The 27767-nt window shown below is 41.3% G+C and overlaps 1 protein-coding gene across 1 annotated transcript; it reads right to left on the bottom strand.

Moving 5' to 3' along the window:
• Positions 1–629: 629 nt before the first annotated feature.
• On the bottom strand, positions 630–23870 carry CAGE1 (cancer antigen 1; the record flags this gene model as incomplete). The annotated part of the gene is given in 13 exon segments (XM_080940272.1): positions 630–714; positions 2689–2757; positions 4538–4608; positions 5337–5441; positions 8422–8529; positions 9085–9165; positions 10017–10127; positions 12402–12548; positions 16346–17389; positions 19352–19383; positions 19386–19862; positions 22532–22619; positions 23769–23870. Coding segments are annotated over 13 exon segments (2520 nt in total).
• Positions 23871–27767: the final 3897 nt, after the last annotated feature.

The raw sequence follows: 27767 nt of genomic DNA, 5'->3' as shown, positions 1-27767 counted from the left end.
TCTCTCACAGACAGAAGCATGATCACATGTCTTGTTCAGCATGTCCTTTGGAATGCACACCACACATACTCTCATACCTGACTGATTTCAATGTAACCCTGATTTCTGCATTTCCACCAATAGAATATGTTGATTAACAGCTACGCTTCCAGCCTTGTTTGGGGATTTGAAAAGGGGGTGGAATAAGGTAAACAGGAGACCCAGCAGGAAAGAACTTCAATAGGTCACATGTTTGTTGAGCAAGCAAGAAGACGTGATTCATATTTCTAAAACCACATTTTGAAAGAGCTGGGAAGTGCTTCACACTTGTGGTCTTGTCGTGGAGACAGGAGGGTGCCTGGGCTCACTGGTCAACCAACCTAGCCTACTTGGTAGGTTCAAGGCCAGTGAAAGAGCCCATGTCCAAAAATGACATGATGACTCCTGCCCAAGTTTGTCCTCTACCCTAGATACTCAAGCACACACACACACACACACACACACACACACACACACACACACACCCATGCACATACATGAACACACACATACATATGCCCACACATGCACATACATTTGCACACATGCACACATACAAATAAGTTAACATAACTTCAGGAATGAATATTTAATCACATATTACTGTTAGTTCACATGGAAATAGAACATTCTTTATCGTGGCCCTCAAGATGACTTATCAAGGTCATGGACTTGGGGTGATTATCTAATCTTGGTCTGTAAGAAAGAAGGAAAATGATGTAAAAATAGGGAGTAAAGACTCAAATAGTGATTATGGTGAAAAACTCGCCATTGTTTAGCATATATTTGTCTCTCACTTGTCATTTATATCAAACTATGAGACCCTAAAATGATGAAACTTTCAACACAGTGTGTGGACTATCTTCAGTGAGGACCATCCTCAGTGAGAACCATCCTTGATGCATGTGAATATAATACTATCCCATAGTCTCCTTATATTTAATAGGCTCCTAATTTACTTAGTTAGGTCAAGATTCAGCTTTGAAATGAAACCTACAAAATCTTCTTGCACATGATGAAACAAAAATTAGACATCTGGGCGTGGGGATGGCAGAGTGGCTGACAGGGCTCTCTCTTACAAAGAACCAAAGTCTGGTCTCCAGCACCCATGTCAGGTTGGTCACCAGAGCCTGTGACTCCAAGTTCCAAGCCTCTGGCCTCTGTGGTCACCTACACTCATATGTACATACCTGCGCCAGACACATATATACATAAAATAAAAACGTATTTTAAAAACTTAGACATCTGGGACTATTTCTTAATCCTAGAGTTCAACTGTTTCCACTTCCAGAGACAAGTGGACAGATCAGAACCATACTTTAAAAAGATGTAGAGGAATTATCAGGCTGAACTTCTGACTAGTACACTGAGGTCAGCAGGTCAACCAATACTTCAGAGTTATTCACAGATGTATTCGGCAGGGACGCTGGAGTTTTCACACAAATGGGCTTACCAGCTGGGAATGCCTTGTGAACTCTTTCCCTTGTTTCAAAGCCAATAAATCCATATAAATAAGCCTCAAATTGAGTGTAAAAATAAATGTGGTAAGTAAACAAATGTCTCAACTGGTAAATGTGTAAATTATATAAAAATAATTTTAAATAATTCTAGAAATAAATCCCATGGTTTTATGTTCCTACAACTCAAGAGAGAAAATTCATGCTGTTTTGGAAATCAAAACTCCTGAGCAGATTGAAACTAGTTTTTGCAAGATGACCACATAAAATGGCTATGATTCTTTTTTTTTTTTAGTGCTTTTTAAAAAAGATTTATTTATTTGATGTGAGTACACTGTTGCTGTCATGAGACACACCAGAAAAGGGCACTAGATCCATTACAGATGGTTGTGAACCATCAACCATGTGGTTGCTGGGATTTGAACTCAGGACCTCTGGAAGAGCACTCAGTGCTCTTAACCACCGAGCCATCTCTCCAGCCCTATGATTTTTTTTCTAACTTTTCGGTTTTAGTGTATGTACCACTGAAGCTGGAACCCAACTGTCCTTACAGTCAACCCACAAGCTTCTGAACATACCCTACAGCACTGGCTACTGACTGACAGAGACTCTTCTAAAAATAGAGATTTCAAGGTTTCATGCAAATAAAGAGAATCATTTTATAAGTGTGGAGAAGGTAAGTGTTGTTATTGAAGACAAGCTCCTTGCTCATAACCCTTGTAGAATCCCGCTTAAGCTTCTGAGAGGGCAGGCAGACTGGCCTTCTAATTCAGGCTCCACCAAAACCTTCTAGTAATGAGGTAGGTGGAATGTGCCTGTAATCTCAGAACTCTGGGCACTTGGTGAAAGGATCTTGTATTGTAGTCTGTGCTGCATAGCAAAACATAGCTTTTTTTTAAAGCATATGAAACCATCTCAAAAATAAGATTAAAACGAAACCTGTTTTTGACACAGGATCTTGCTAAACTTGGCTTGCTAGCCTCCAGGAGAGCTGGGAGTCTAACTATGTGACCCTATGCAAGACCTACAACAAAAGTTTGATCAAGCAACTGTTTTATACTAGAAAAGCATGTTGCATTAAATATTCAAATGATAGATAACAAAACATTTATCTCTTTATCTTAAAAATGTGAGGGGAGAAAAAAAATTAAATGTATTATTTACTATATGTATTTTAAAGACATCATTTGTTTTAATAGAAAACAAAACTTACCTTGGTCTTTTGGCTTTCTCTCTGGGCATTCTAATTAAATCTTCCAAATGTCTATTTCTCTCTTCCAAACTAAAGAAAGAAACAATTGCATTTTACACAAAAAATGGACTTTTCCAGATGACTATCTTGTAGATTCTGTGGAGAACTCGTTACTGTTCTATTACTGGGAAATGCACCATAACCAGTGAAACTTTTACAAAAGAAAGCATTTAACTCGGGGCTTGTTTACAGTTTTAGAGGGTCAGTCCATTATCATCATGGCAGGAAGCATGGCACTGAAGCAGTAGATGAAAGTTTTACATCTTAATCCACAAGCAGCATATTGAGAAAGAGGGAGCTATTGGGCCTGGTATAGGCTTTTAAAACCTCCAGTCCCATCCCCCAGTCACATACTTTCTCCAACAGGGCCATATCTTCTCCAACAATGCCAAACACAATCCTTCCCAAACAGTTCCACTAACAGTGAACCAAGTCTTCAAACATATGAGCCTCTCAGAGTCATTCTCATTCAGATCACCATAGAACCTGAGCATTGTTCTGGCAATTCAGAACACTTGGTTAATTTTTCTCTTTATAGGTTCCAGGGTTAAAGATAAGAATAGATGGGTGCTGGGGAGATGGTGCAGAGGTTAAGAGCACCGACTGCTCTTTCAGAGGTCCTGAGTTCAATTCCCAGCAACCACATGGTGGCTCACCACCATCTCTAATGGGATCTGCTGCCCTCTTCCGGTGTGTCTGAAGACAGCCACAGTGTACTCACATACATTAAATGAATATTTTTAAAAGAACAGATAATAGCAATATATAGCATGCCGTTTAGCTGTTTTTGTTTGCACAGTGCATGCATTGTAACATAGCCCTAGGGCAGTGTGTTAACAGAGCTCCTAATCTGGGACTGTGTTACCACAGGGAAATGCTTGATGGTGTTACAGCATGGTTACAGCATTCCATTAGCCTGCTAGAGATTTGCCTGTTTTCTATTCTTATGCACTGAGAGAGAGAGAGAGACAGAGAGAGTGAGAGAGAGACAGAGACAGAGACAGGCAGCCAGAGACACAGGGAGAGACAAAGAAAGGCAGAGACAGAGAGACAGAGATCCAAGCAAAAGAAACATTTAGAATCTCTAATAGACTCTTCAGAGCATAGTCAACATGCTAAAAAAAAAAAAAAAAAGTTCAAAACAAACAGTACTAAAAGCTACAAGGGGAAAAAAAAAAAAACTCACCTACAAAGGCAAACACAGCACATCAAACCTCTAACCAGGAAAGAACAGAATGATTCAAAGGCAAGTACAGTACATCAAACCTCTCAAAGGAAGTTCTGAATCCAGAATGGGATGATAGATTTCAAGTCCTAGAAGCAAATTAACTTCCAAATAAGGTTTTTGTATCCAGAAAACTGTCTTCTAGAATGTGAGAGAAATACGAATGTTTCAAGACAAACACACACTGAAGCAGCTCAGGAGCAGCAAGCCAGCACTGCCAAGCATAGGTAGAGAGGAGGAAGAGGTCCTGCTTCTGCCGTTTGGGACTGGAAAGTAACTTTTGTTGGTTTGGTTGGTCTCGGGTTTCTGAGACAGGATTTCTGTGTAGCCCTGGCTGTCCTGGAATTCCAAGCAGTCTGTCAGAAGCCAGGCTGTGCTCTGACTCCCAGTGTCCCCAAGAGGAAAGAAGTAATAAAGTAGCTTAGCTTGTTCTGAACTAGGTCGGGGACATGGTTTTAGTTCATCTGAAAGGACACATGCCCTGTTATCCTGTCTCTAACAGTCAGAGAAAAAAAAATCTTAGAAGTCAGAAGAAACAAAACGTCAATAAATATTTAAAAATGATAATTAGTTTTATTAACTTACTGTGCAATCTGAGAATGGGATATCTCAAGTCTTTGGTCAGCACACTTGATAATTTCTTCATATGACGTTATCTCGAGAAAATAAACATTTTTTTATAAATATGAGCATTTGTATTTAATTTTATTTTCTCCTTTTAAAAATCTTTACAAGTTGAAGTTTAATTATTTGATGACAATAAATGCAAATCTTACCAGAGACAAAATGTCCTTTTCCTATCTTGATATCATACTGCAGTGGGAATCCCAGGAACCCACTGTCCTCCACTGTCCTCCACAGTGCTATGGGCCAGGCAAGGACTAAGGTTAGGACTATGGCCTTAGGTTAAGTTGATGCAGTCCTGCAGTTTCAGCACTTGTGAGGCAGAGGCAATAGAATTTGGGATCCCAAGGCCAGACTGAGCCACATATAGAGACATTGTCTCAAAGAAACAAAATGAAAGCAAAAAAGCAAAGTAAAACACCAGGTTGGCAAGATGCTTAATTGCCTTGAAGGTAGGGTACCAAAATTAAGACTTTAAAGTGGCTGCAGCAAGGTTTTTGGCCACGCATTAGGAGGTAAGAGGGACTGTTAGGGGTAAAAATGACTTGGCAAACTTCAGATCCCTTTGGTTCTGGAGTTAGGTTAGTTCTGAGGTGATGTTTGGGTTGAGTTTATTGTGGGTATTTGGTTTGGTTTTTATTCTGAGGACCAGAAGCAGGGCACATCCTGAGCCAATGGTCTTCCATCTGGGCCACATTCTAGCCTGACAGTTTCTGAAGGTTTTTCGGTTTTGTTTTCTGTAAGGAGACGTGTACGATACCTTATTTATCAGGCTGCCTACGTGTCTCCGGTACTTGTCATTCTCCTTGATAAGTCTGCTGTAATAGTCTTCTTTGCTCTCCAGAAGGCTTCCCAGCTTTGTTATCTATGGAGAAACATTATCAAAAATGTAACCTGGAAACCAGCATGAAACAGGTGTAAAAAAATGCAATCCGACAGCTCTATCTTATTGTGATACCCTCTGAGGCCGAGTTCTGATGACGTGAGGTGTGGCACAGACAGCCGGTTACATAAAAAACACACAAGCAAGCAGGGCTTTTGCCAATTCTGTTATTTTCTACTGTGGAGTAGCTTTGTAAATAGCCAAACGTCTGCTGCTACCTGCAAACGAATCACATCCAGTTCTCATTCCCATCCTTTGCACAGATAGCCCACAAGAGGCTTGTGAGTCTGAGCGCAAGCTCGGATGTGTGATGATGTAGGCCTCCCCCTTGCAGACGACACACGTCTCTAAGGTTTGGCTTTTCGCACTTCACAGTCTAGCCTACTATCTGTTTTTTGCAAGAATACTATTGAAATTAAATATTATACAGGTTGAAGATGTGGCTTAGTATGTGAAGGCATCTGTAGCCACAGCTGCTATTCTGAGGCCTGTCCCCCAGACCATACGGAAAGGGGAGAACTTACTTTGGTAAGTTCTAATGCCTGCAAGTTGTCCTCTGACCTCTGTGTGTGCCATAGCACTTTGCATGCCAATACACATGCGCGCACGCGCGCACACGCGCGCGTGCGAGCACACAGACACACACACACAACCAATCAAATACAATTAAAGTTTTAAATAAAGAGTTATTTTTTTCTGAGAGTAGTATATTTAGGGGCATTAGGAAAGTTTATTAATAATCTTCTCTGAGAGCTACATTAATTTTCAAGGCAATTAGAGATGAAAAACTATGGAAATGTCCTAATAAATAGCAGTGCTAAGAGTGACTTCAGTCTTCCTACACTTTATATACACTTACATACCGGCAGAGGACGGCCATGGAGCAACGGTGAAGCAACATGCTGTAGAAGCTGCAACAACCCTCCCTTCCTGTCCCTTCTCTCTTCTTCAGGGATGGGAAAAGAACCTAGGACCTAGCTTGTGATTGGTGAGCTCTACTTCCAGGCCATTTATCATCATCGTCACCATCATCTTCATTTTGAGGCAGGGTCTCCCTAAGTTGGCCAGGCTGGCCTTGAATTCAATGTATAGCCTAAACTAGTCTCACACTTGAAAGCTGCCTTCCTTATCCTCTGGGGTTCTGGGATTATAGGCATGGGTCACCACTTTTCTTCTCTTTTAAAGGTGCATGACATTGCAATGGATACAGTGCCTAATTCTGCTATAAGTGATTCAGAAATAAAGGCTAGACTCTGTGCTGTGCCAGGGACATTATTGGTCTTTTTCATTACAGTGACCCATGGAGACTTCTTGTATTGTTCTAACTGTATTTGTGGCACAGTGTAATAATCTAATGCACACAAAATCTACCGTGATAAGATTAGAACTGCTCACATTTCCATCTCTTTAAAAGCACTTAGATTTTCGTGTAGCAGCTATACACATTTATGCAGCTAAATAATGGATCAGGAGGATATTAAAGTAAATGAAATGCATCAGACCCACAAAGATAAACACTGCATGCTGGGTTTCATAGGGAGATGCTTTTAAACAGCTGGAGTGGATGTCCAGTAGCCATGTCTAGAGGATGGGGAGGATGAGGAGAAGACAGGATAGTAGGGCTGGGTAAGAGGCATCTAACATGGAGTAGCAACAGACCCAGTGTCCACAGAAACACACAGGTAGTAGTCACAGACCCAGTGTCTACAGAAACACACGGGTAGTAGTCACAGACCCAGTGTCCACAGAAACATGCAACACAGTCTATAAATAACCAGTAGGGAAGCAGCCGAAACTCCAAACAAGTTATGGTAAGAAAAGAGATTTGTTTGATTAACACACATTGTATATGTATATTAAAATACAGTATGAAAAAAAAGGAATATTACACGGTGCCAACTCGGTTTTTAAATTGTTTTCTGTAACTATCTAAGCACTGAAATGTTTTTATTTTCTTGAATTTTTCTGCATTCTCTTAGGTGAACTAAGAGTTCTGTCCAAATGGTTACTGAATCCAGCTACTGTAGTAGAACACACGGAAACCTCAGTGTGCTTCATCCACAGTGACAAGTTGCACGTATTTTGGAGAGCTGTGTGGTGAATAGCTGTAAGCCCAGAACTTCAGAAGCTGAGGTGGGACACTGTGGGAGGAAGGCTTGAACTAGACAGAAAGATCCTATCTCAAAAATAAATAAATAAATAAATAAATAAACATGGGCTGGAGAGATGGCTCAACAGCCAAAAGCACATTTGTTGCTCTTTTGGAGGACTGGAGTTTGGTCCCCAGCACCTACATCTGGCAGCTCATACTCAATGATGTAACACCAGCTCTGGGTGGTTTGGCATCCTCTTCTGGCCTCTGAGGGAATAGATGTACATGCACACAAATAAATAACATTTTTAAAGATAAAAAATTAAACAGGAGGGTTATGGTAGAAAGCTTTCCTGGCGTGAGGGAAGCCTTGGGTTTGATCCCTAGAAATGGGGAAAATAAAAGCATGTTTACCTTTTGGCTTCTTTGTTTTGAAAGGCATAAATTTTATTTGCCTAAAAACAAATTATGTTGAGCAATATTTGAATTTTTTAAATTAATTTTTATTTTATGTGTATGGATGTTTTACCTGAATATATGTCTCTTTAATTCTTGCATATCTGGTATCTGGAGAGATAAGAAGAGGGCATTGGATTTCTTGAAACTGGATATACAGACAGTTGCAAGCTACTTTGTAGGTGTTGGGAACGAAACCTGAGTCCTCTAGAATTGCAGCTTAAGCACTTAGCCATTTCTCTAGCCTGATGTGTACATGAAAATATTTTTCATATTTTTATTGGCAATAGTGCCACAGTGCCAGTGTGAATATTTTAATGATACGTTAATAACACTTAGAAGGTTGATAAGTTCTTAAAATTTAATGGCTGGCACTAGGTATAAAAAGGACCATAAGGCACTGGTCTGTCTTACCAGGAAGTCAAGCTCCTCATTCAGACTGTGGTATTGATCTAGTTTGACCGCCAACAGCACAGGTGCATCTCTGGCATTCTTGAGCTCTTCTGCATCAACATCTGTGATCTGAGATTAAATGTTTGCACACATTTCAGTACTCACATATTCCTAGCATTTCACAGTATCATTTTAACTTGAGAATCAGAAAAAGAGGGTTGGAGAGATGGCTCAGCAGTTACGAGCATTTGCAGATCTTATAGAGGACACAGGTTTGGTTCCCGGTACCATATGGTGGCCTCAGCAACATCTGTAATTCCAATTTCATGGGATCTGAGGCCCTCTGGCCTCTTGCATATACATAGTACACACACAGGCAGGCAAAACACTCACATATATAATCTGACATGAGGCTGGAGTCATAGAAATACAGAACTTGCCAATGGCTGACGGCCCACACCTTTAATCCCAATACTTGGAAGGCAGAAGCAGGCAGATGAATGAGCACTCTGAGTTCTGAGTCAGCCAAGGCTACACAGAGAGGCCCTCTCTCAAAAACCCAAACCCAAACAAACAAAAAACCCAGAACATAGAGCTAGAAGGACATTAGCAAAGCTGCCAAGAGGACATGAGTATCTATAGCGTATTTGTATGTTGAAGCTAAGTAGAACATGCTAAACTCACCTCAATAGTGTGGTCTTGAAGTGCTCTTTCATTAGCAATTAACTCTTTAAGAGTTGCAATTCTGTTTTTATGTTTCAATAACTAGAAAAAAAGCATTTTTATATTTTAGAGAAGAAATAAAATTAACTACAAAAACATTTATGATAAAATCACCCAACCATGCAAAGTCCCATCTTGAAATGATGTCATGTTTTACCTCTTCCATGACAGAGAGAGGTCCTGCAGCGGGCCCAAGACTGCTATGCTTAGCAAGACAAGCTGGCAAGTCACCTGGTCCCCTGCATTGTCTGAGGTGTCTGGTCTCTCCCATGAATGACAGATGTAAACAATGTTCACAGCTCGTTGTTTAGACTGAACACTTGCCTGCTCTCTGGTGGGTGGGACTTGGATACATGATTCCCTCAGACGTTTTGTCTGTGGACAGTGGTTTTACTGAACTGGCAGATGGCCATTCACCCTGCGATCGATATCTAGTGCTGGGGAAACGATGCGCAGATTTTGTCACTCCTTCAGGACACACGGAACCTTGTTTCCTTTTGATGCGCCCCCACTTTCCTTTCCCTGGCTGCTTTCCCTTGGCTGCTTTTTGGTATAAGACATTGTAGTTAGCTGCGTCCTGAGTCCTGTTCAGTCCCTGCAGTTGATGATGGAAAGCAAGAACCACTCCTGAAACTCCAGGTGTGGTAGCTCCCATCCCTAGCTACTGAGCCATCTCACCAACCCCTGTGAATAAAACTTTCCAATGGAGATTTAAGTTGTAAAGGAGTCAAATGTTAGGTGTTGTATCTACTTCTAAAAGGCATAATTAAGCTAGTCTGGTCCCTAAGCACTTTTTAAACAAATCCAGAACTTTTGGCGCAACTGTTCTGTGATGTTTTAGCCAGCTCTTCCCACTAAACTGAATCAGGTTTTAGAAAGAAAGGATACAGTACCTCTTTATCTAAATCTTTCTTTTTAAGCTGACAGTCCTTCAGGCTTTGCTGCATTATGTCATTAGCTTTCTTACTCTCTTGGTAAACCTCAGCATCAGGAATGGCACAGTCCTAAGGATAATAATGGTTTGAGAAACTAGGTTGAAAGATTTTCACTGAAGCTACAAGGGAGAAGGAAAGCAGTTTGGAAATCGGGGGCCCAAGGGGGTGAGTCATATTGTATCTCCTGCTTCAGATGCTCTCCGTCATTTCACTAGGAGACAACACAAAAGTTAACATGAAAGCGCTAATATAGTGACGTGGATTTACACATGTCCACAGATTGTTGTGAAGAGTGGGTGGTGCCTGTTAATCCTCATCTAGGATAAATGCCTGCTTATATATTCATAGGTACATTGCTCCTTAGCCTGGCCAGTTTACCTATGCAAAGTTTAAATAAACTGGTACCTCCGACACACTGCAAAGGCCAGATGTCCTCACCAATATACAACCAGGTAGTTCAAGAGTGGCCAGGATGAAAGTAATTGTAGAATGATGTCCTAGAGGTCTGATGTGTAATGGTTCGTGTTTGAGTTCTGTTGCTTGTCTGTGAAACTCAGGACAGAAAGTCAGCTCTGGCAAAGCTTGCTTTGTTTTTCTGAGTTAAATGTCTGACCAGAACATATCTGGGACAGTGAAAGTGATGCCTCTAAGAAATAGTCAGGAAGTCAGCAAGCTCCTGCTTCGAGATCATTGTGGGCTTGAGTCTGCATTAGGTACAGAACACACTGTGGGGTGGGAGACACAGAACAGGCAAACAGGAAGTAGTTATGTACGATAGGATGGGATCCACTGAGTAGGTTGATAATACACTGCTATGAAGACTTCTGGTACCTGGGGTTGGAGAGGTGGCTCAGCGGTTAAGAGCAGTGCTTGCTCTTCCAGAGGTCCTGAGTTCAATTCCCAGCAACCACACGGTGGCGCACAACCATCTGTAATGGGATACAATGCTTTCTTCTGTTGTGTCTGTAGACAGCTATAGTGTACTCATTTACATAAAATAAATTAAAAAAATAAATCTTAAAAAAAAAAAGACTTCTGGTACCTAGACAAAGGGGACTGAGGAGAAAACAACAAGAACAACAACAGTAGCCACGGGGGATCAGGGAGTTTAAGAAATTACTGTTCATAATCATTGGAAGGATGGGATAAAGAAGCTGGTAACCAAGAAGGGTCTGTGCCACATTTAATTTGAACCTTTAAAAACCAGAGTTAAGTGTTTGTGAGCTATAGCTTTGTGATCTGTGACCTGCACACAAAAGACTTAGCATGCTATCTCAAACTCAGCAAATCCTAATGTTCAGTAGCCTTTAGGTAGATGAGACAAAGGTTTTTTTTGTCTTCTATTAAAAACATGGCAATGCCAGGCAGTGGCAGCATATGCCTTTAATCCCAGCACTTGGGAGGCAGGCAGGTGGATCTCTTTTGAGTTCTGGGCAGCCAGGTCATTATGGTGAGTTCCAGGACAACCAGGGTTACACAGAGAAATCCTGTCTCAAAACAAGGAAGCAAGCAAACAAACAAATACAGCAAGCCATGCCTTCAAATTCCAGTGTGGAGAATTGTATTTCCGATGGAAGAAGTGTACAACAGAAGAAAAAAATAGTTTGACAATGTAGGGAGTACACACCCTTTCCGATCATTTTTGTTGAATGCAGTTGCTACCCAAGACAGAAGCAAGTAGAGTTTCCTGTCAAGAAAACCAGCTGAGAAATGTTATATTACTTGAACAAGTCACACAGATACCACGTGAAAGGCCAGAATTTGAACTCATTAATATGCCATTTAAAATTATTTATTCCATCTACAGATGTATGGGTATTTTGCCTGTATGCATGCCTGATGCCCACAGAGCTCTGGGACTAAAATGATAGGTGGTTCTGAACTTGCATGTGGATGCTGAGAATCGAACCTGGGTTCTGTGGGAAGGTAGCACCTAACTCCTGAGCCACATCTCCAGCACCTCATTGCTACTTCATTGTTCACCCTACCAATGTGGAGAGGTGCTGTCCCAAACTATGTTTAAATCAGGCAAACAACTCGCCAATGTGAACACTCACTGAGAGCACACTGGCTCGGAATCCAAGACACCTGCTCTGGGAACAGGAAGTACTAGATGGCTAGTTACTGCCTTTATTCCTTACCATTTATTTTTCCATCTGACTACATTCACCTTAGTACTGAACATCGAAGATAAACAGTATGAAGCATGGGGAGGGCTGGGTGGCTATAGGTCTGGTTCTGCCTTTTCCCCTCCTGTGACTTAATTCTGTGACCTTTCACAGCCTCTCTCAGTTCACTCCAACTGAAGAATATAATTTCTTTATTTTATTTTATTTTTTTTACCTGACACGTGAGAAGTCCTATTGTCAGGGCCAAAAGACTGTGAATTCTAGAGGTCAGTGGAGAAGTTCTCTTCATAGGTTGGAGCTCCAGGTTTTCTTTACAAGACGAGCAACTCAGGAACAAATTATAATGTGTTCCCTTTGTATCCTACATGTGCACAATTCAGATTTATCACCATAAAGTCAAAGGACCCAAGTTAGTGTTTAAATAAAACACTGATAAAACACTATGCTTAAAGCTCTGAGCAATGGTTCTGAAGCATTGTTTTCTTGGGATACCTTTATACTCTTAAAACTTATTGAGAAAAACAAAGCACACTTAAAAAATTATTGAGGGCCAGATTTGTTACATTAGAAATTATAACAACACTTTAAAATATTTGTTTACTAATTCATTTGGCTAACAATCCATCATGTCTCAACATAAACGGACCTTTTATTAAAGTTATATTTTCCAAAATAAAAATATTAGTGGAGGAACAATTTTCTTGTTTTTGTAGTTTTGGGGGATGGTACTAGGTATCAGACTCAGGGTCTTAATTTGCTCAGCACAGCAAGAACCTTGGCTCATTTGTAACTAATTTTAATTCTATAGTCGAAAAGGCAGCAGAATCCTCATATTTGATACACATATCCTGTGGTGGTTTGAATAAGAATGTTCTTCCATAGGCTTGTTTACTTGAATGCTTAGTCACCAGGGAGTGGAACTCTTTCGAAAGGATTAGAAGGACTAGGAGGTGTGGCCTTGTAGTAGGTGTGGCTTCGCTGGAGAAAGTGTATCACTGAGGGGGGTGGGCTTTGAGGTTTCAAAAGCTCATGTCAGGCCCAGAGTCTCTTCCTCTGCCTACAGATCAGGATGTAACTCTCAGCTACTGCTCCAGTACCTGCCTGTGCGCTGCCTTCTCCCTGATACAACAACATACTAAACCTCTGGAACTGTAAGCAAGCCCATATTAACTGCTTTCTTTTATAAGAGCTGCCTTGGTCATGGTGCCTCTTCACAACAACAGAACAATGACTAGTACACAGTCCATCCACCAGGAGAGCAATTTCATTACCACATGTCACAGAGTTTCTAAAACACCATATGCTTGAGAAAAGCAATGATATCTTTTGAGAGAGGATATCAAAACCGGTATTCCCACATGCACAGCAAATTACAGACATAATATATTATACCACATGAGTTCCAGAGTCTCAGCCACTTTCAAACTGGTTGTCTCATTTAAGAATACTCCAGCCTGGCAGTGGTGTGAAATCCCTTTAACCCAAGCACTGGAAGGCGGAGGCAGGTGGATTTCTGTGAGTTCAAGGCCAGCCTGGTCTACAGATCAAGTTCTAGGACAGCCAGGGCTATACATCGAAGCCATGTTTTGAAAATAAACAAGAATAATACTCTTCATATTTTCTAAATGAATAAAATACCCTTATTATTTATTACAGTTCATTTCATTTTGTTACATGCAACACGTGTGGGGGGATGTCACAGAACAGTTTTTGGGAATCAGATCTTTGCGCCGAACATGTGAATTTCAGTAACTTAGCTCAGGTTCTCACGCTTGATAGCAAGTGCTTTCCCACAGAGTCATCTTGCCAGTCCCCAAACAACCTTGTTTCTTAGATAGCCTGTGTCTTACTATAAAAGATGCCACCAGGCAAGGCAAGGTGGCTCACATCTATAATCCAAGCAGACAGGAGACTAAAGCAGGAAGATTACTACAAATCTGAAATCAGCCTCAGTTACATAATAAAAACATCTCAAAAACAAAAAAATAAAAAATAAACAAAGGGAAGGAAGGAAGAAGAGAAGCAGGGAAAGGAGGAGGGATAGAGCAAGGGAGAGAGGGAGGGGGAGGGAAGTAGGAGTAGCAGATACAGATCCAAAGACCAGGGCCATTGTAACCTGTAAGAGCTTTTCATTGTGGCCCTCGCCATAGTGGCTCTGACACTCTGTGAATGACTCCATTGGCAGCACCAAAAAAGATGCAGACATGGAAGGCAAAGGCACTGCTCCAACACACCAGTAACGACTTAATAATGCTATAAAAGTATTGTTGATGTCATAGATGCTTTCAGACCATAGTTTGAGATTATGGACCTGAATGGGTTAAAGAAAAAGCAATAAGACTTTGAATTTGAAAATGTTAAAACAAATTCCTTGGTCAAGATTAGACTAGGAACTTGACTTTTTCCTTTCCTGTCCTACCCCACCACTGCCCCCTGACAAGGATTCTCTGTGCAGTCCTTGCTGTCCTAGAACTCACTCTAGACCAGGCTGGCTTCAAATTCACAGAGATTCACCAGCCTCTGTCCCCCAAGTGCTGGGATTAAAGGCCTATGCCACCACTGCCCAAGTAGAATTTAACTTCTTAACAAGATAACTAAGGAGGGAAAAACCTATGTCATGTTAAATCTCTGTTCTCAAACCATCTGGAAAGGTTCCATGGGTTGGGAGGAGCTAAACTCAAGGCCTCTGATAAAGTCAGCTGCTCTGAAAGGCGGGGCCCCTGGAACAGTACCATAATTTCCCCTGGGATCTTGCTAGAACTGTGTGCTCTCAGGCACAACCCAGCTAGTCTATACATCAACAAACCTCCAAGTCATGTGTGTCTGAGTTGAGAATCACTATCCTAGGTGATTCGTAGAGAGCTTTTAAGTGTTTTGGTTTTGTTTTGATTTTTTTTAAAAAAAACTAAGACAACAACAGTATTTTCAAAAAAATAAATAAAAAATAGATTTACTTTCTTTTTTTAAAATAGATTTACTTTTAAATAATGTTTATAATGATAATAAAAACCACCCCACAATACTTCTGAGGTAATATACCAGCTCTGCCCAAGTTATTACAACAGGAAAAATAACCATAGCCGGGCAGTGGCACATGCCTATGAGGCCCTACTTGGAAGGCAGGGCCGGGGACTCACCGGAAGTCGGAGGCCAGCCTGGTAACATAGCAAGACCATCTAAAAACCAGCCAACAATTAAATACTGAGCTTTACAGTGGAGTAGACTTGTCTAGTTTCCTAGCCCAAACTGGCTTGCTTTCTTCAGCAAGGTGTCCACTGGCATACACCACCACAACTGCCAGATTAGCTTTCATTTGCCTAATGAGATCTTACTTTTCCTAGGCAGCACATGACTCACACCTGCAAATATAACAGTCGGGATCTCAGGCATTACTACCTTGAGTTCAAGGCCAGCCTCAACTGCATAGTTTCAGGCCAGCCTAGGCTACATAGCAAGACCCTGCCACAAACATATAAGCTAACCAAAACAGATTTTACTCTACTTAGTTGAGATTCATAGACTAAGGGAAGAAATAGAACAGATGTGCCCCGACAACGGAATTAACCCTTCCTGGAGATGCTTTCAGGCACTCTGCTAAAACAAACCAACCAAAGCTGTAGAATGACATTTTTTAAAATTTGGTTTCTACAAACGTGTTGGCAAAAGGTTCTAATGCTGTTTTCAATGCTTTACAGTCCTAACATCTGCTATAGCATATGTTTTACTTTGTAAGGAAAAGAGCAATTTTATTTTGTTTATTGCTAAATCAGATTTGGAACCACATTTCAAAAATCCTCCGGCAGCCAGCAAAAATATACCAAACATGCCCCACAATTCCCAACAAAAACAAAAGAAAAAAGAAAGAAATCCTCTTTCAGAAGGACCTTCTAGACATTGGTCATGGGTACTCATAAAACTCCCAGATTAATCATCACCTCTACCAAAGTCATCACAAGAAGCCAAGACTTATTGTTCTTTAAGGCGAGCATCCAGCAACCAGTAGAAATGTCCCTAAATCTGTGGTGCATTTCCTTCACTTCCCTCTCTTGAAAATAATTCTTCCTACAAACACATACTCTGGGTGTCCAGTCTAAGTGTCCATCCCTAGGCTGTATGAGACCTTGGGGACTTGTTAGAATTCAGCATCTGCATCAATACCTGGGTGACATCTGGCTCCACCACTTCTTCCAGCTTTTCCTTTGACTGAATCATCTCAAAGCTAGGGGTGCGAGCTTGTGCCCCTCTCTCTGCAGCCTGCTGCCGGAGTTCTAAGTTCTCCAGCCTCAGCTGGTCGACCTGCCCCCGGAGCGCTGTGGTTTGAGCCCTCTCGCTCTCACAGGTGACCAGCAAACTCTTCACTTGAGCGACCAGCTTCTCAACTCTTGACTTCAATTTCCGCCTTTCTTTCAGGTTTTCCTTCTCCCGCCTCTGGAACTCCTCCTGAAAAGACAAGAACTCTTGTTCCCGGATCTCCTTCTCCCTCTTCAGCAAGTCCAGGGCGGAGCTGGTGGCCTTCTCCAGCTCTCCTTTGTGGTGCTGCAGCCTCTGGAGCTCTTCGTCTTTCTGGCTTAGAGTCTTCTCGATCTCCAGGCACTGACTGACCGACCTGTTTTTCTGCTGTATCTCAGCAATGCACCTTTCCTGTAAGCGGACATAATGAACCTTGATCTTTTTCACCTGCAGCTGGAGGCTCTCCTTGTCTTTCTTGGATTCCTGAAGGTGCTTTCTGGTGTGAGCAGAAGCCTCCTGCAGATCCTGAAGTTTCTTGGTGATGTCATTCTTCTCCAAGATTACGTTGTATTTATCATCGATCAACTCCTCAATGTTCACCTTTAGTTTATTTATGATGTCAACCAACACGTGCTGTTTGGTGACCTTTGTCTGCAACTCCTGAACCCTATTTTCTAAGTTCGCGTTCCTACCATGGAGGTCTTGAATCTGCAGTTCCTGTTTCTTGTTAGTCTGTTTCAATTTCTGTAAGGCTTCATTTAAAGCCATGTCCTCTTCCAGAGGTTCCAGGCTTTCAAAGTCTAGCTCCCTTTCAGGCATCAGGAAGTTGTCCTGAGACCCACTCCCCTTCAAAATGCCATCTGGAGACCACAGTGAAGAGATGGCGAGACTGTCTACACCATCTTCGGTGACTTCCTCCTGGTGACTAACAGACATCTCAGAAATCTGTATTCCTTTTGAAGAAACGTCAGGCTGTAAATTATAGCAAATAAAACAAGCGTGAATGAGTAGACTGCTGAATATAACTTCCAACCGTATGGCATAAGCAGGGACATAAGCTAGACATGTGTATCTAATGATTAAAGAAAAATTCTATTTGGACTCTTGCTATCTTCCGTCATGTAAACTTTCTGGTCACATATATACGGCTTTCTTTGATTTCAAAATCAATTTTTAACAAAATGTACTAGTTACTATAGACTGTAAGGACTTTTGAATACAGATCTCTAATAATATACTTCACCCATGCTGATTCCTATAACTTAAGAATGGCAGGCATACGTCATGACCGACTGTATGCCCACAATACATGTTTGGTGGTAGTATGTAACAAAAGACTGCACACTTGTGGTATAAAACACTGAAGTGAATGACATTAAACCCCTTGGTAAAAGGTATCCGTAGGGTTGACATTATATCAATTTAGAGTTGTTGAGCCCTGACTTTTAGTGGCTTTTCCCTGGGATAAAGTCAGTTATCTAAGCAAGGTTTCTAAGGTCCTGCTAACTGCTCTAGACGGCTTACCTACCCATTCCCCACCCTATCATCATCTTCTACCATCCCCCGGCTCCCTGAAGCCCCATGTTTCCTGAACACTGGGCTTCCTTGACATCCCAGTAGGTATCATAGACCATAAAGCATAGGGAGTTGTTCCTTGTTCTGCTCCAGCACTGCTCCTTGTTCGTGGAATGCTTACCACCCCACAGTTGTCCAATTGACCTCTCTTCACCCATCAGAGCCTCTGCCTGGAGAAGTGCCCTCAGCAGAACCCTTCCACTCAGCAGTTCTGGGAGACAAGTGCTTTTATCTTCCTGATTATTTGCTAATCTCTGCTTTTACTAGGATGTCATTTTCAGGAACACATGAGCCATGTGTTTTTCTTGTTTGTTTTTAACATTATAGAACCATTACATCGCCTGTTCAGGTACACAGCAGACTCTCAAGAGTACCTACTGACTACTGAGAAAAAGCACTGAAGGGGATGGAGGAAGAAATAGGCAATCATTTTTTAAAAAGATTTATTCATTTATTTAGTATATATGAATACACTGTAGCTATCCTTAGACACACCAAAAGAGGGCATCAGATCCAATTACAGATGGTTGTGAGCCACCATGTGGTTGCTGGGAATTGAACTCAGGACCTCTGGAAGAGCAGTTAGTGCTCTTAACCACTGAGCCATCTCTCCAGCCCTCATAAGCAATCTTAAGAAATCCAAATTAATCTTTGAAATGCTGGCTTCTAGAAATCAACATGGGTGAGTTAAGTTCTCTTTCAAATACTGCCATGTAATCCCTTCTCATAATCACAGACAAGTGAGGAGTACCTTTTCTTATGAAGCTCACATTGAAAAAGACACCATTTACACTACTGTTGGATTACACTCTTCTTTGCTAGTTGTCTAGAGAATTCATAGACTTTATATTGTTGATGATGTCAGTGCTTTTAGGATATCACACATGTGACCACAACCAGCAAAACCTAAGACAAGTTCATTTTTCCTTGTCCAAAGAAGTCTAACAAGATAGAAATATCTTTGGCTTAGCTTGTCACATAATTTAATAAACACCTCTGTACAACCTCCCTTTCTCAACCTTTGCCTCAAGGCCAGCTCTCAAATCTTGGCTGATTTGGTACAACTCACATAAAAATGGGCTATAATTACCACACCATGTTTGCTCTGCCCATGTAAATACTAAGGAACTCAGGACAGTCAGTAGAATCCTTAGATCGGGGGACAAGCTTGGTACAGCTAATCTTTAAGTACGCCCTGTATTTATTAGGAAATTTTGTATTTGACTGGTTAAGATCCCCATGATCTGATGATTTAATGCTATTCAGAAAAGTCTCAGATTCTGTGTTTTCAAACAGTATAAACACGCCGGCATCCAATAGCTTGTCACAGGCTGCAGTGACACCAGCCCTCAACCTTACCTCCTCTGCTTTGTAAATAGCTCTCAAGTCAAACAATTCTCACTATCAGACAAATTTTCACCATTTCTACGAACAGCTTCTTTACCCAGAAAGCTTTGAGGCTGACTGATGTTGAGGGGGGCATCTACAGTGGCACTTCTCACCAATGGTGTTTCCGTAAGTGGCCGCCACTCTCCTCTGTAGTAGTTTAGACACAGACTTCTAAAAGATTTCCTCACCTGTTCATAAACAAGTTCGTCTTTATTTTCGAAAACGCTACTTTCCACCGAACTTTCTTCCTTAAAAGGACCTGGCTTTTCTCTGGCATCTGCCAGATCACTGTACACCTGGCTCTGCAACTCGGGCTTCTCCGAGTAAGAAAACGTCCCCCTCAGACCTTCAACTGTTGGTTCATCATCAAACGCTTCTATCCAGTGAAATTTGCAAATGGGTTCAAATTGTCTCAAGGAAGAAATCCTAGTGTTGGTTGGTTGATTCCGTATACTCTCTGGGCAATTCCCAAGGTTGATATCTTATTAGAAAAAGAGAGATAATGAGTCAGCATAAACTTACAGAACTGCTTCAGTTATACTTAAAATAATGATGGTATCTTCTAAGCATTATATGATATTTCAAACAACTGTCTTATTTAATTTAGCATCTACTATTTAAGTTCAAGACAGCCTCACCTTTACCTCCAGCTGCTAGGATTACAGGTGTGTGCACATGCTTGACTTAGGTTTGATCCCTACACCCACATGACAGTGCACAGCTGTTTAGTCCTGGGGAGCAGACACCCTCTTCTGGCCTCTGAGGGCAATAAATTTTTTTTTCTTTGAAGAAGTACTTTAAAAGGACAGGTAAAATAATTGCAAACACATAAGTGTGTTTAATTTTTATAGTTTACAGTACTAAAGAGGCTGAAGCAGGCAGATCCCGAGAGCTCACGGGCCAGCTGTTGTAGCCAATTGATTAGTTTAGTTCAAAACTCTGTCTGAACTAATAAGGTGCAGAGCAATAGAGGAAGATGCCCAAAGCCAAACTCTAGTATACACAGACACACACACACACACACAGACACACACATAGATACTCAGGTAAACAGACACAGATACACACACAGATACACACACACACACAGACACACATACACAGACACACATACATAGACACACAGACACAGACACACACATGGTCTATAGGTTGTCAGTAAAGGCAAGTATAGAATAAAAGATAGTAGAAATAAATTCTTATCCTTTCTTCTTATAAACTGGCCAATTCAGCTGTATAAAATAGTGTATAGTTTTACATAACTAACAACTCATCACCTCTCTGAAAATCTGTGCTACATGAAAATTCAGTGCCTGATACTATCTTTAACAACCATTCTGACCACTTAGGGAAACACTGCTGGATACCCCACAGCATCTTAACCCTGGATCTGATGGATACCACCAACTCTTCTTCCTATACATCCGCTGACTTTTTATCACAACCGCTTCCAAGAGCTCTGCCAGACACCCCAGAAAGAATCACTGAAACAGTGAGCTCCTGTGGATGAGTGCATGAGTTTGAATGATGCAGCATTTGAGACAGCCTCAAGTTTACCTGGTAAACTATGGTAACGACAAGCGATACCACCTTTACAGAAATAGCATGACTATATCTGTTTTTATAAAGTCTTTCAGGACTAAGGGGATAGCTCAATTGGTAAATTGTTGCCTTGCAAACATAAGGACGTCTGTCCAATACCTAGGACTCACATAAAAATGTTGGGTGTGGTGGTGCGTGTGGTGGCAGGTGCTTCTAATCCCCAGCACCGGGAAGACAGTAACAATAGTATAAGCCTGGGGCGCACTGGCTAGCCAGTCCTAACCAGTCTATCTAATGGGGAGTTCAGAACAATGGTGGACAGCCTTCCTGAGTCCAACACCTGCGATGGTTCTCTGGCCTACACACATGCACTGACACATACATGCTTCTAGGTGCGGTTTGACCTCCAGCACAGGAACAGAAAATCCTGCAGTCTTTTCTATAATTCCATTTTCCTTTGAGAGTCAGCCATGTAGATACATGGAGCTCTAATTCAATCTACTGAAGATTACTTTTTAAAAAGATTTTACTGACTACACAACTTGTTCTTAATGTTGCTATTCAAACCAGCACTGCACTAGACCGGCATGTCTAATCTGCAGGTCTGTAGAAATGGAATAGCTGTTAGCTATGGTGAAATTACTCTCCTAAGCAGTTGTTAACAATTTATCTTTCTACCAGTAATGGAAAGAATGATATTTTGAGCGGTGTGTGGTTGTGCTTTTAGATCACCCGGGAGATGGGGCTCTGCACGTCTGTCTAATGTTAACTGATGAGAAAAGACCCATCGTAGTCCCAGTGAGCCCTTTCCCTGGGCAGGGATCTGGGGTTGTGTGAAGGAGAGCACACTAAGCACTAACGAGAAAGCCGGTACTGCTCTCCTGACTGCGACTGACTGCCTTCAGTTCCTGCTTCTCTGAACTTCCCACTGGCCTTGAACTGTGCACCAAATAAACCCTTCCTCCTTTAAGTGGCTTTGTCAGGGTTGTTTTTTTATTTATTCTTGTTTAAATCTTGGCTGGACTAGAATCGGCAGTATAGACGAGACACACACACACACACACACACACACACACACACACAAACTGCCTCTTACTTCCTGAGTGCTGGGATTAAAGAACACCCTCCCCCGCCCCCTGGCCTTGGCAGGATACTTTATCACAACAAAAGTTAAAGAAACTGAAACAGATTGTGTATACCTGCTATCTTCATGGTGTGTGTGTGTGTGTGTGTGTGTGTGTGTGTGTGTGTGTGTGTGTGTGTGTATGTGTTAGAGGGGGTGGGAAGTGACCACTTCCTCCAACAAGGCCACACCTCCTAATAGTGCCACATCCTATGGGGGCCATTTTCATTCAAACCACATGTGGTTTTGATGTTGGAGGAGACTTGAATCACAGCTTGTTAATTAAAGATACTTGCCTTGGGTAAAACAGAGCCTTACTGCGAAAAGGAAAGAGAACGCAGTCTTGTTTTAGGAAGGAGAGCAGCAGGGTCCCACAGGACTGCCTGTGGCTCTACTGTAGAACTCTTATAAAGTGCTCCTCTCCGCACAGTATTGTTATCACAGGACACAGAGTTTTCTGCGTGTTTCAGCAAAGGCACACTTACCACCCAACAAACTGCCTTCTGTGCTATAAATATCTTCAGAAGATGTGTGTGCAGACTCATTTCCCCTTTTTGCATTCTTTGTTTCAGTCTGTATAATAATTTAAAAAGCATTATTAACATTTCAAGAAAGCATTAGCCTTTTCTAAAGGAGTAACATAAGTTGCTATGTAGTTTCTTGTGAGAATTTGTTTTACAGGCACGACGCCCATTTTAGTACATTTTCCCACTGCATATTTCGCTCTCTCTAAATCCCTTGTAGAAGTCACATTAAACAAGTAGCCTATTACTTAGTGAGTTTTTTTTTTTTAAGTGAGGTTATATATCTCTAGTCACAGGGACAGATGGGGACGTTTATATTAACGTAATTTAACTATGACCCATTCAAAAATGTTTCTAATGCAATTAGAGATTATGCATTATATGGATTATCTTTTTAATTTATGGATTAACTCCTTTACTCCATAAATTAAAAGACTTTATAGATAATTCCTTCTCTGTGCATGAGTTTGGGCCTGTGTGCTGAGGGGCTCCTGTGATGATCCCAGGACAGGCCTGGAGAGTGAAGTCAGGTCGCCAGGCTTGGTTGCAGGTGCCTTTGCCTCCTAAGCCAAGCAACCCCATTATGAATAATTCCTTAAGTATCTTTTTAAAAATATTTCCTAGAGATAGGCTTTTAAATTATCTTAGATCCCTAATATTAAACAAGCTCTTTAGGAAGCCTTTGCCAGTTTATACTCTGGACCACATGAGTTTTTCATTATTTGTCCATTGTTTTAAACCAACTTAATATGGTAAACTTAACCCATTTCTACTATTTTCCTGTACTCTTGCTAGGGGCTATAAGTGTCAACATTCTTGAAGGTCCTGAGACATTACTTCCTGGGGAAGGACACTAGGACTTCTCATGAAGACACCGGATGGGTGCTGTCAGTGTCAGGCATGGCGGCCGGTCACCTGCAGAGAGATGCAGTGGGAGATACACTAGAGTTGGAGGCGGGCCCTTGTTTGGGCTCTCATCCTGTCTGGGACTAAGCTGCAGCCATGTCTCCTAGCGGCATGCTTGGAACCTCCTAAGTAGAAAGGACCTCTTTTAGAACACTGTAAAACTATTCCACTCTGCACACTAAGACTAAGAACACTAGTCTGAGCATGCACCTTCCTTAATTTTGAAAAAGAAATTGTTCATATGAGAGCAATCTAGGTTACGTTTTCCAGCTTACTATTGTAGGTTGCACACCTGAAGTAGGTCTGAGGAGGAGGAGCTGGCTTCCACAAAGACGGGTGAGTCTGAGTAAAAGTCTTGAGGACCACTGACATTCATTGTTTCTGACTCTGACATACTTTCTAAATTTTCATGCAAGAATCCACTTCAAAACGTACAGGATCTGAAGGTGAAGGCAGTAACTTTCCTTTTCGTTTTGCGCTACCAGGGATGATGACCAAAACTTTTGAGAGTCTGTATTTCTAACTGCTAAATGACGAAAGGCCTCTTTAAGACAAGCAAAGAAAAGAGAAAGACACATTTTTAGTGTTAATCTGTGTGTGCAAAGACTTTCCTTACCCCTTTACATTGTAAGAAGGTTAATGAAGGGGCTGGAGAGATGGCTCAGAAGTTAAGAACACTGGCTGCTCTTTCAGAGGACCAGCGTTGAATTCCCAGCACCCACATGGTAGTTCACATCTGTTTGTAGCTCCAGTCTTGGAAGATACCTCTTCTGGTCTTCTTGGGAGCCGTATACATGTAGTGTGCAGGCATATACATATGAATTTTTAAAAAGTAAAGTTTACTACTCTAAATTTTAAAATGCCATTTTCCAACTTAGCATCACAGTAGTGATTTGGCCAAAACCAAGGCAATGTGTATAGCTTCTATCCAATAATGTCCTACAAAGTGTGAACCCTACAAAGCAAAGAAGTCTATTATTTCCAAACTACTATTAGAAACATTTTAGTTTTCACAAAATTTCTGTCCGATGCTATTTCAACATACTAAGTCAAATCCAACATTGTACAGGTTTTCCTATACCACACCTGTTGGGTTTAAATTTGTTTGGTTTTAAAGAGAGGGTCCTGCTCTGTACCCTGGGCTGCCTTAAGTTTGTGGCAAGCCTACTGCCTCGGCCTTCTGACTGGCTTATGAGCTGCCACCATGACATTCAGCCTCAGTTTCTGCTGTCCTTTTGGTTTATTTTTGGTCTACTTCACCACGTTGGGCAAAAGTCTGAAACACTGGAGGCATCTTAGAAGTCATATGTTGTCACCCACAGCTACTGTCATCCAACTCTGTCTGTTTTTCCTTTGTAAGTATCTGTCCACAATCCACAGGTTCATTCTAGCTCTGTTCTCACTGATCTGTATTCTTTTAAAGAAATTTATGTTTATGAATACACTGCTGTCTTCAGACACCAGAAGAGGGCATCAGATCCCATTACATATGGTTGTGAGCCACCATGTGGTTGCTGGGAATTGAACTCAGGACCTCTGGAAGAGCAGTCAGTGCTCTTAACCACCGAGCCATCTCTCCAGCCCTGATCTGTATTTTTATACACATCTGTCAGGAAATAGGATATTAAGGTCAACTCATATAATCCAAATTCTGTTTGTCCTTGAGGCATTTCATCCTCTATACTCACATTACTTACCCAATATTCTGTACACAGGCATGTTTTCTGTCTGAGCCTGTGCTTCTCCTCCAACCTTCCATAATGCTTTCTGTTGCTATAACAAAAAATCATAACCAAAACCAACTTGGAAGGATTTATGGATTATACTTCTGGTTCAAAGTTCATCACTGAGGCAACTCAGAGCAGAAATTCAAGCAGGAACTGGGAGGACTGTTGCTTATTGGCTTACTCATTACTCATTTACCTTTTTTTCCCTTAAAACAAAAAACAAAACAAAAAACCCCAGGCCCACCAGCCCGGGAATGCTCCCCCAGAGTACAGTGGGCTGGACCCCGCAGCTGAGCTTTCAGATAGTCCACATGAAGCTGAGGAAAGCCCAGCGCACCAGCTGTCTAGTTTTACGTTCTCTGTGACGTTCTATGGTCATTGCTCTCTCACAACTCACCGCTGTTTAGTCTTAACTAGCACTGCAAGGGTGTTACTTATTCTCCATATCCACATTATAATTGTCCGGCAAGGAGTCTATCGTTTCTGGTACTCAGAACTGCACACAGGCCAGTGCTCCCCTTTCTCGGTTCTCTTATTTCCTGGGCCTCACTAACATTCCTATTGGTTTTAATTATCTGTATATCTGTGCTTGTAATTCAAGGTGTCCTTGGAAGCCAGGGGGTCAGATCCCCTAGAGTTGGTGTCACAAGAAGAGGGGGCCACCTGACTTGGGCACTGGGAACCAAACTCCAGTCCTCTGTATGAGCAGTAGGTACTTTTACCAGCTGCACCCATCTTTCTAGCCCCTGATTTTCCTATTTACAGTCTTCTCTTTTTACATCAAGTGGGATAGATTAGTTCAGGGCTTTAAAGACTTTTCCCACTTACTATGTAAAGTTTATATGTCTATAAAGTAGAAGATACAAATAAAATACTTACTGATAATAAATTATGCAGAAATTTATTTTAAAACAATTCTTTTGATACACATATAATTTACCACTTGTTAAATAGGAAAGCAAATTTACATATTAACTAGATGTGTTTATCTAACATAATACCATCCAAAGATATACTACTTTGATATTTATATGCCAAGAAATGAGATCAGGAAAATATTAAGTCTGCTTTCTGTAATAAAATGATTATTTCTATAAGAGCAGAAAACTTCAGTGCATAGTAAAAACACTGCAGTTCATAATGGGAAGTCCAAAAATCTTGGGAATAAAAAAAAAAATTCACTCCCTGGAAAGCATACTGGGTTCCTCAGGAGTCACTGACAATTTAGTCCATGAACCCTAACTTAGGGAAAGTAAGTCTGGGCCACTTCCCTAGAGATAACAAGGCCAGAACAGAGCTGGTTTTCAAACTCTTCAAGATCTCACTAATTACAATGAAACTAAGTTAACAACCAATCAAAAATTAGACTAATATCACTGCTTTGCCCTCTTCCGATCATATTAGAGGTTACCGAATCCTTCTGGAAAATTCTCTCAGCCCTTCATAAAAGTCCATGAGCTCCTCAGGTGGTCGCCATTCTGATAAATGGTTGGCCCCTGAATGCTAGTAATTTCTGCAGTAAATGCTCTTTGCCTCCGCATACTATTTGAGTCTGGGGCCTTTCTTCAGTTATTCTCGGACCCTAACAGGAACATTTAAGTCTCAAATCTGAACGGAGGTATTTCCGGTGTTTGTTGCTGTGGGTTGGTAAAGTGTCGAGAACATTGGAAGTTGTGAGGTTATATCATGGGTGAGTATTGCCAGACATTTGTCAGATATCTCTCACAAGTTAAATTATGAATCAAGTTGTGGATGTATAGAATTTATCATGCCCCCCCTTCCCCATTCCACCCCCAGTCCCATCGTGAAGCCAATGTCCTCAGTTAGGAAACTTTGGTCTAGGGGCTGGAGAGATGGCTCAGTGGTTAGAGCACTGACTGCTCTTCCAGAGGTTCTGACTCCAATTCCCAGGAACCATATGGCGGCTCACAACCATCTGTAATGAGATCTGATGCCCTCTTCTGGTGTGTCTCAGGACAGCTACGGTGTATCTCATATATAAAATAAATACTTAAAAAAAAAACTTTGGTCTACACAGTTAAAAATACATGCTGAAAATACTCCAAATTCTAGTAACACATTATCAAATTGTCTCAGTCTACCCTTGGTACCTGTCTGCCTGGATGACTTTGTTAAGATTACTTAATTTACCGAAGTTCTCAAATCGATGTCATCACTTGGTAAAGTGTAAAAAACCGAGTAGGCCAAGGAATCTAGGCAGGGTTGCTGGCAGACTCAACCTTTCATCTTTCCTGCCCTGCAAACAAACCTACCTGTGGGTTGGCAGGCATGTGTAAAGCCTTAAATCACTTTCCAAATGCAAAATGTCTTTCTTTTCCATGGGCCTGTGACTTGCAATTACATTTTAAAACATTTATGTGTGTGTGGGATCCTCTGGAATTGGAGTTATAGTAACTGTGAGTGGTCCAACTGGGTGCTGGGAGCTGAAACCCAGGTTAACCACTGAGCCATCTTCTCCAATAACGTTTTTTTAAAAGTCTGTTCATGCTTCCTACGGCTCAGTATAAATTACCATCACACACACAAAAAGAAAATGACTTCCT

The sequence above is a fragment of the Micromys minutus genome (genome assembly GCF_963924665.1).
Source record: "Micromys minutus genome assembly, chromosome: 1".
NCBI classification, from domain to species: Eukaryota; Metazoa; Chordata; class Mammalia; order Rodentia; family Muridae; genus Micromys; species Micromys minutus.
This window is presented reverse-complemented; position numbering and strand designations above follow the sequence as displayed.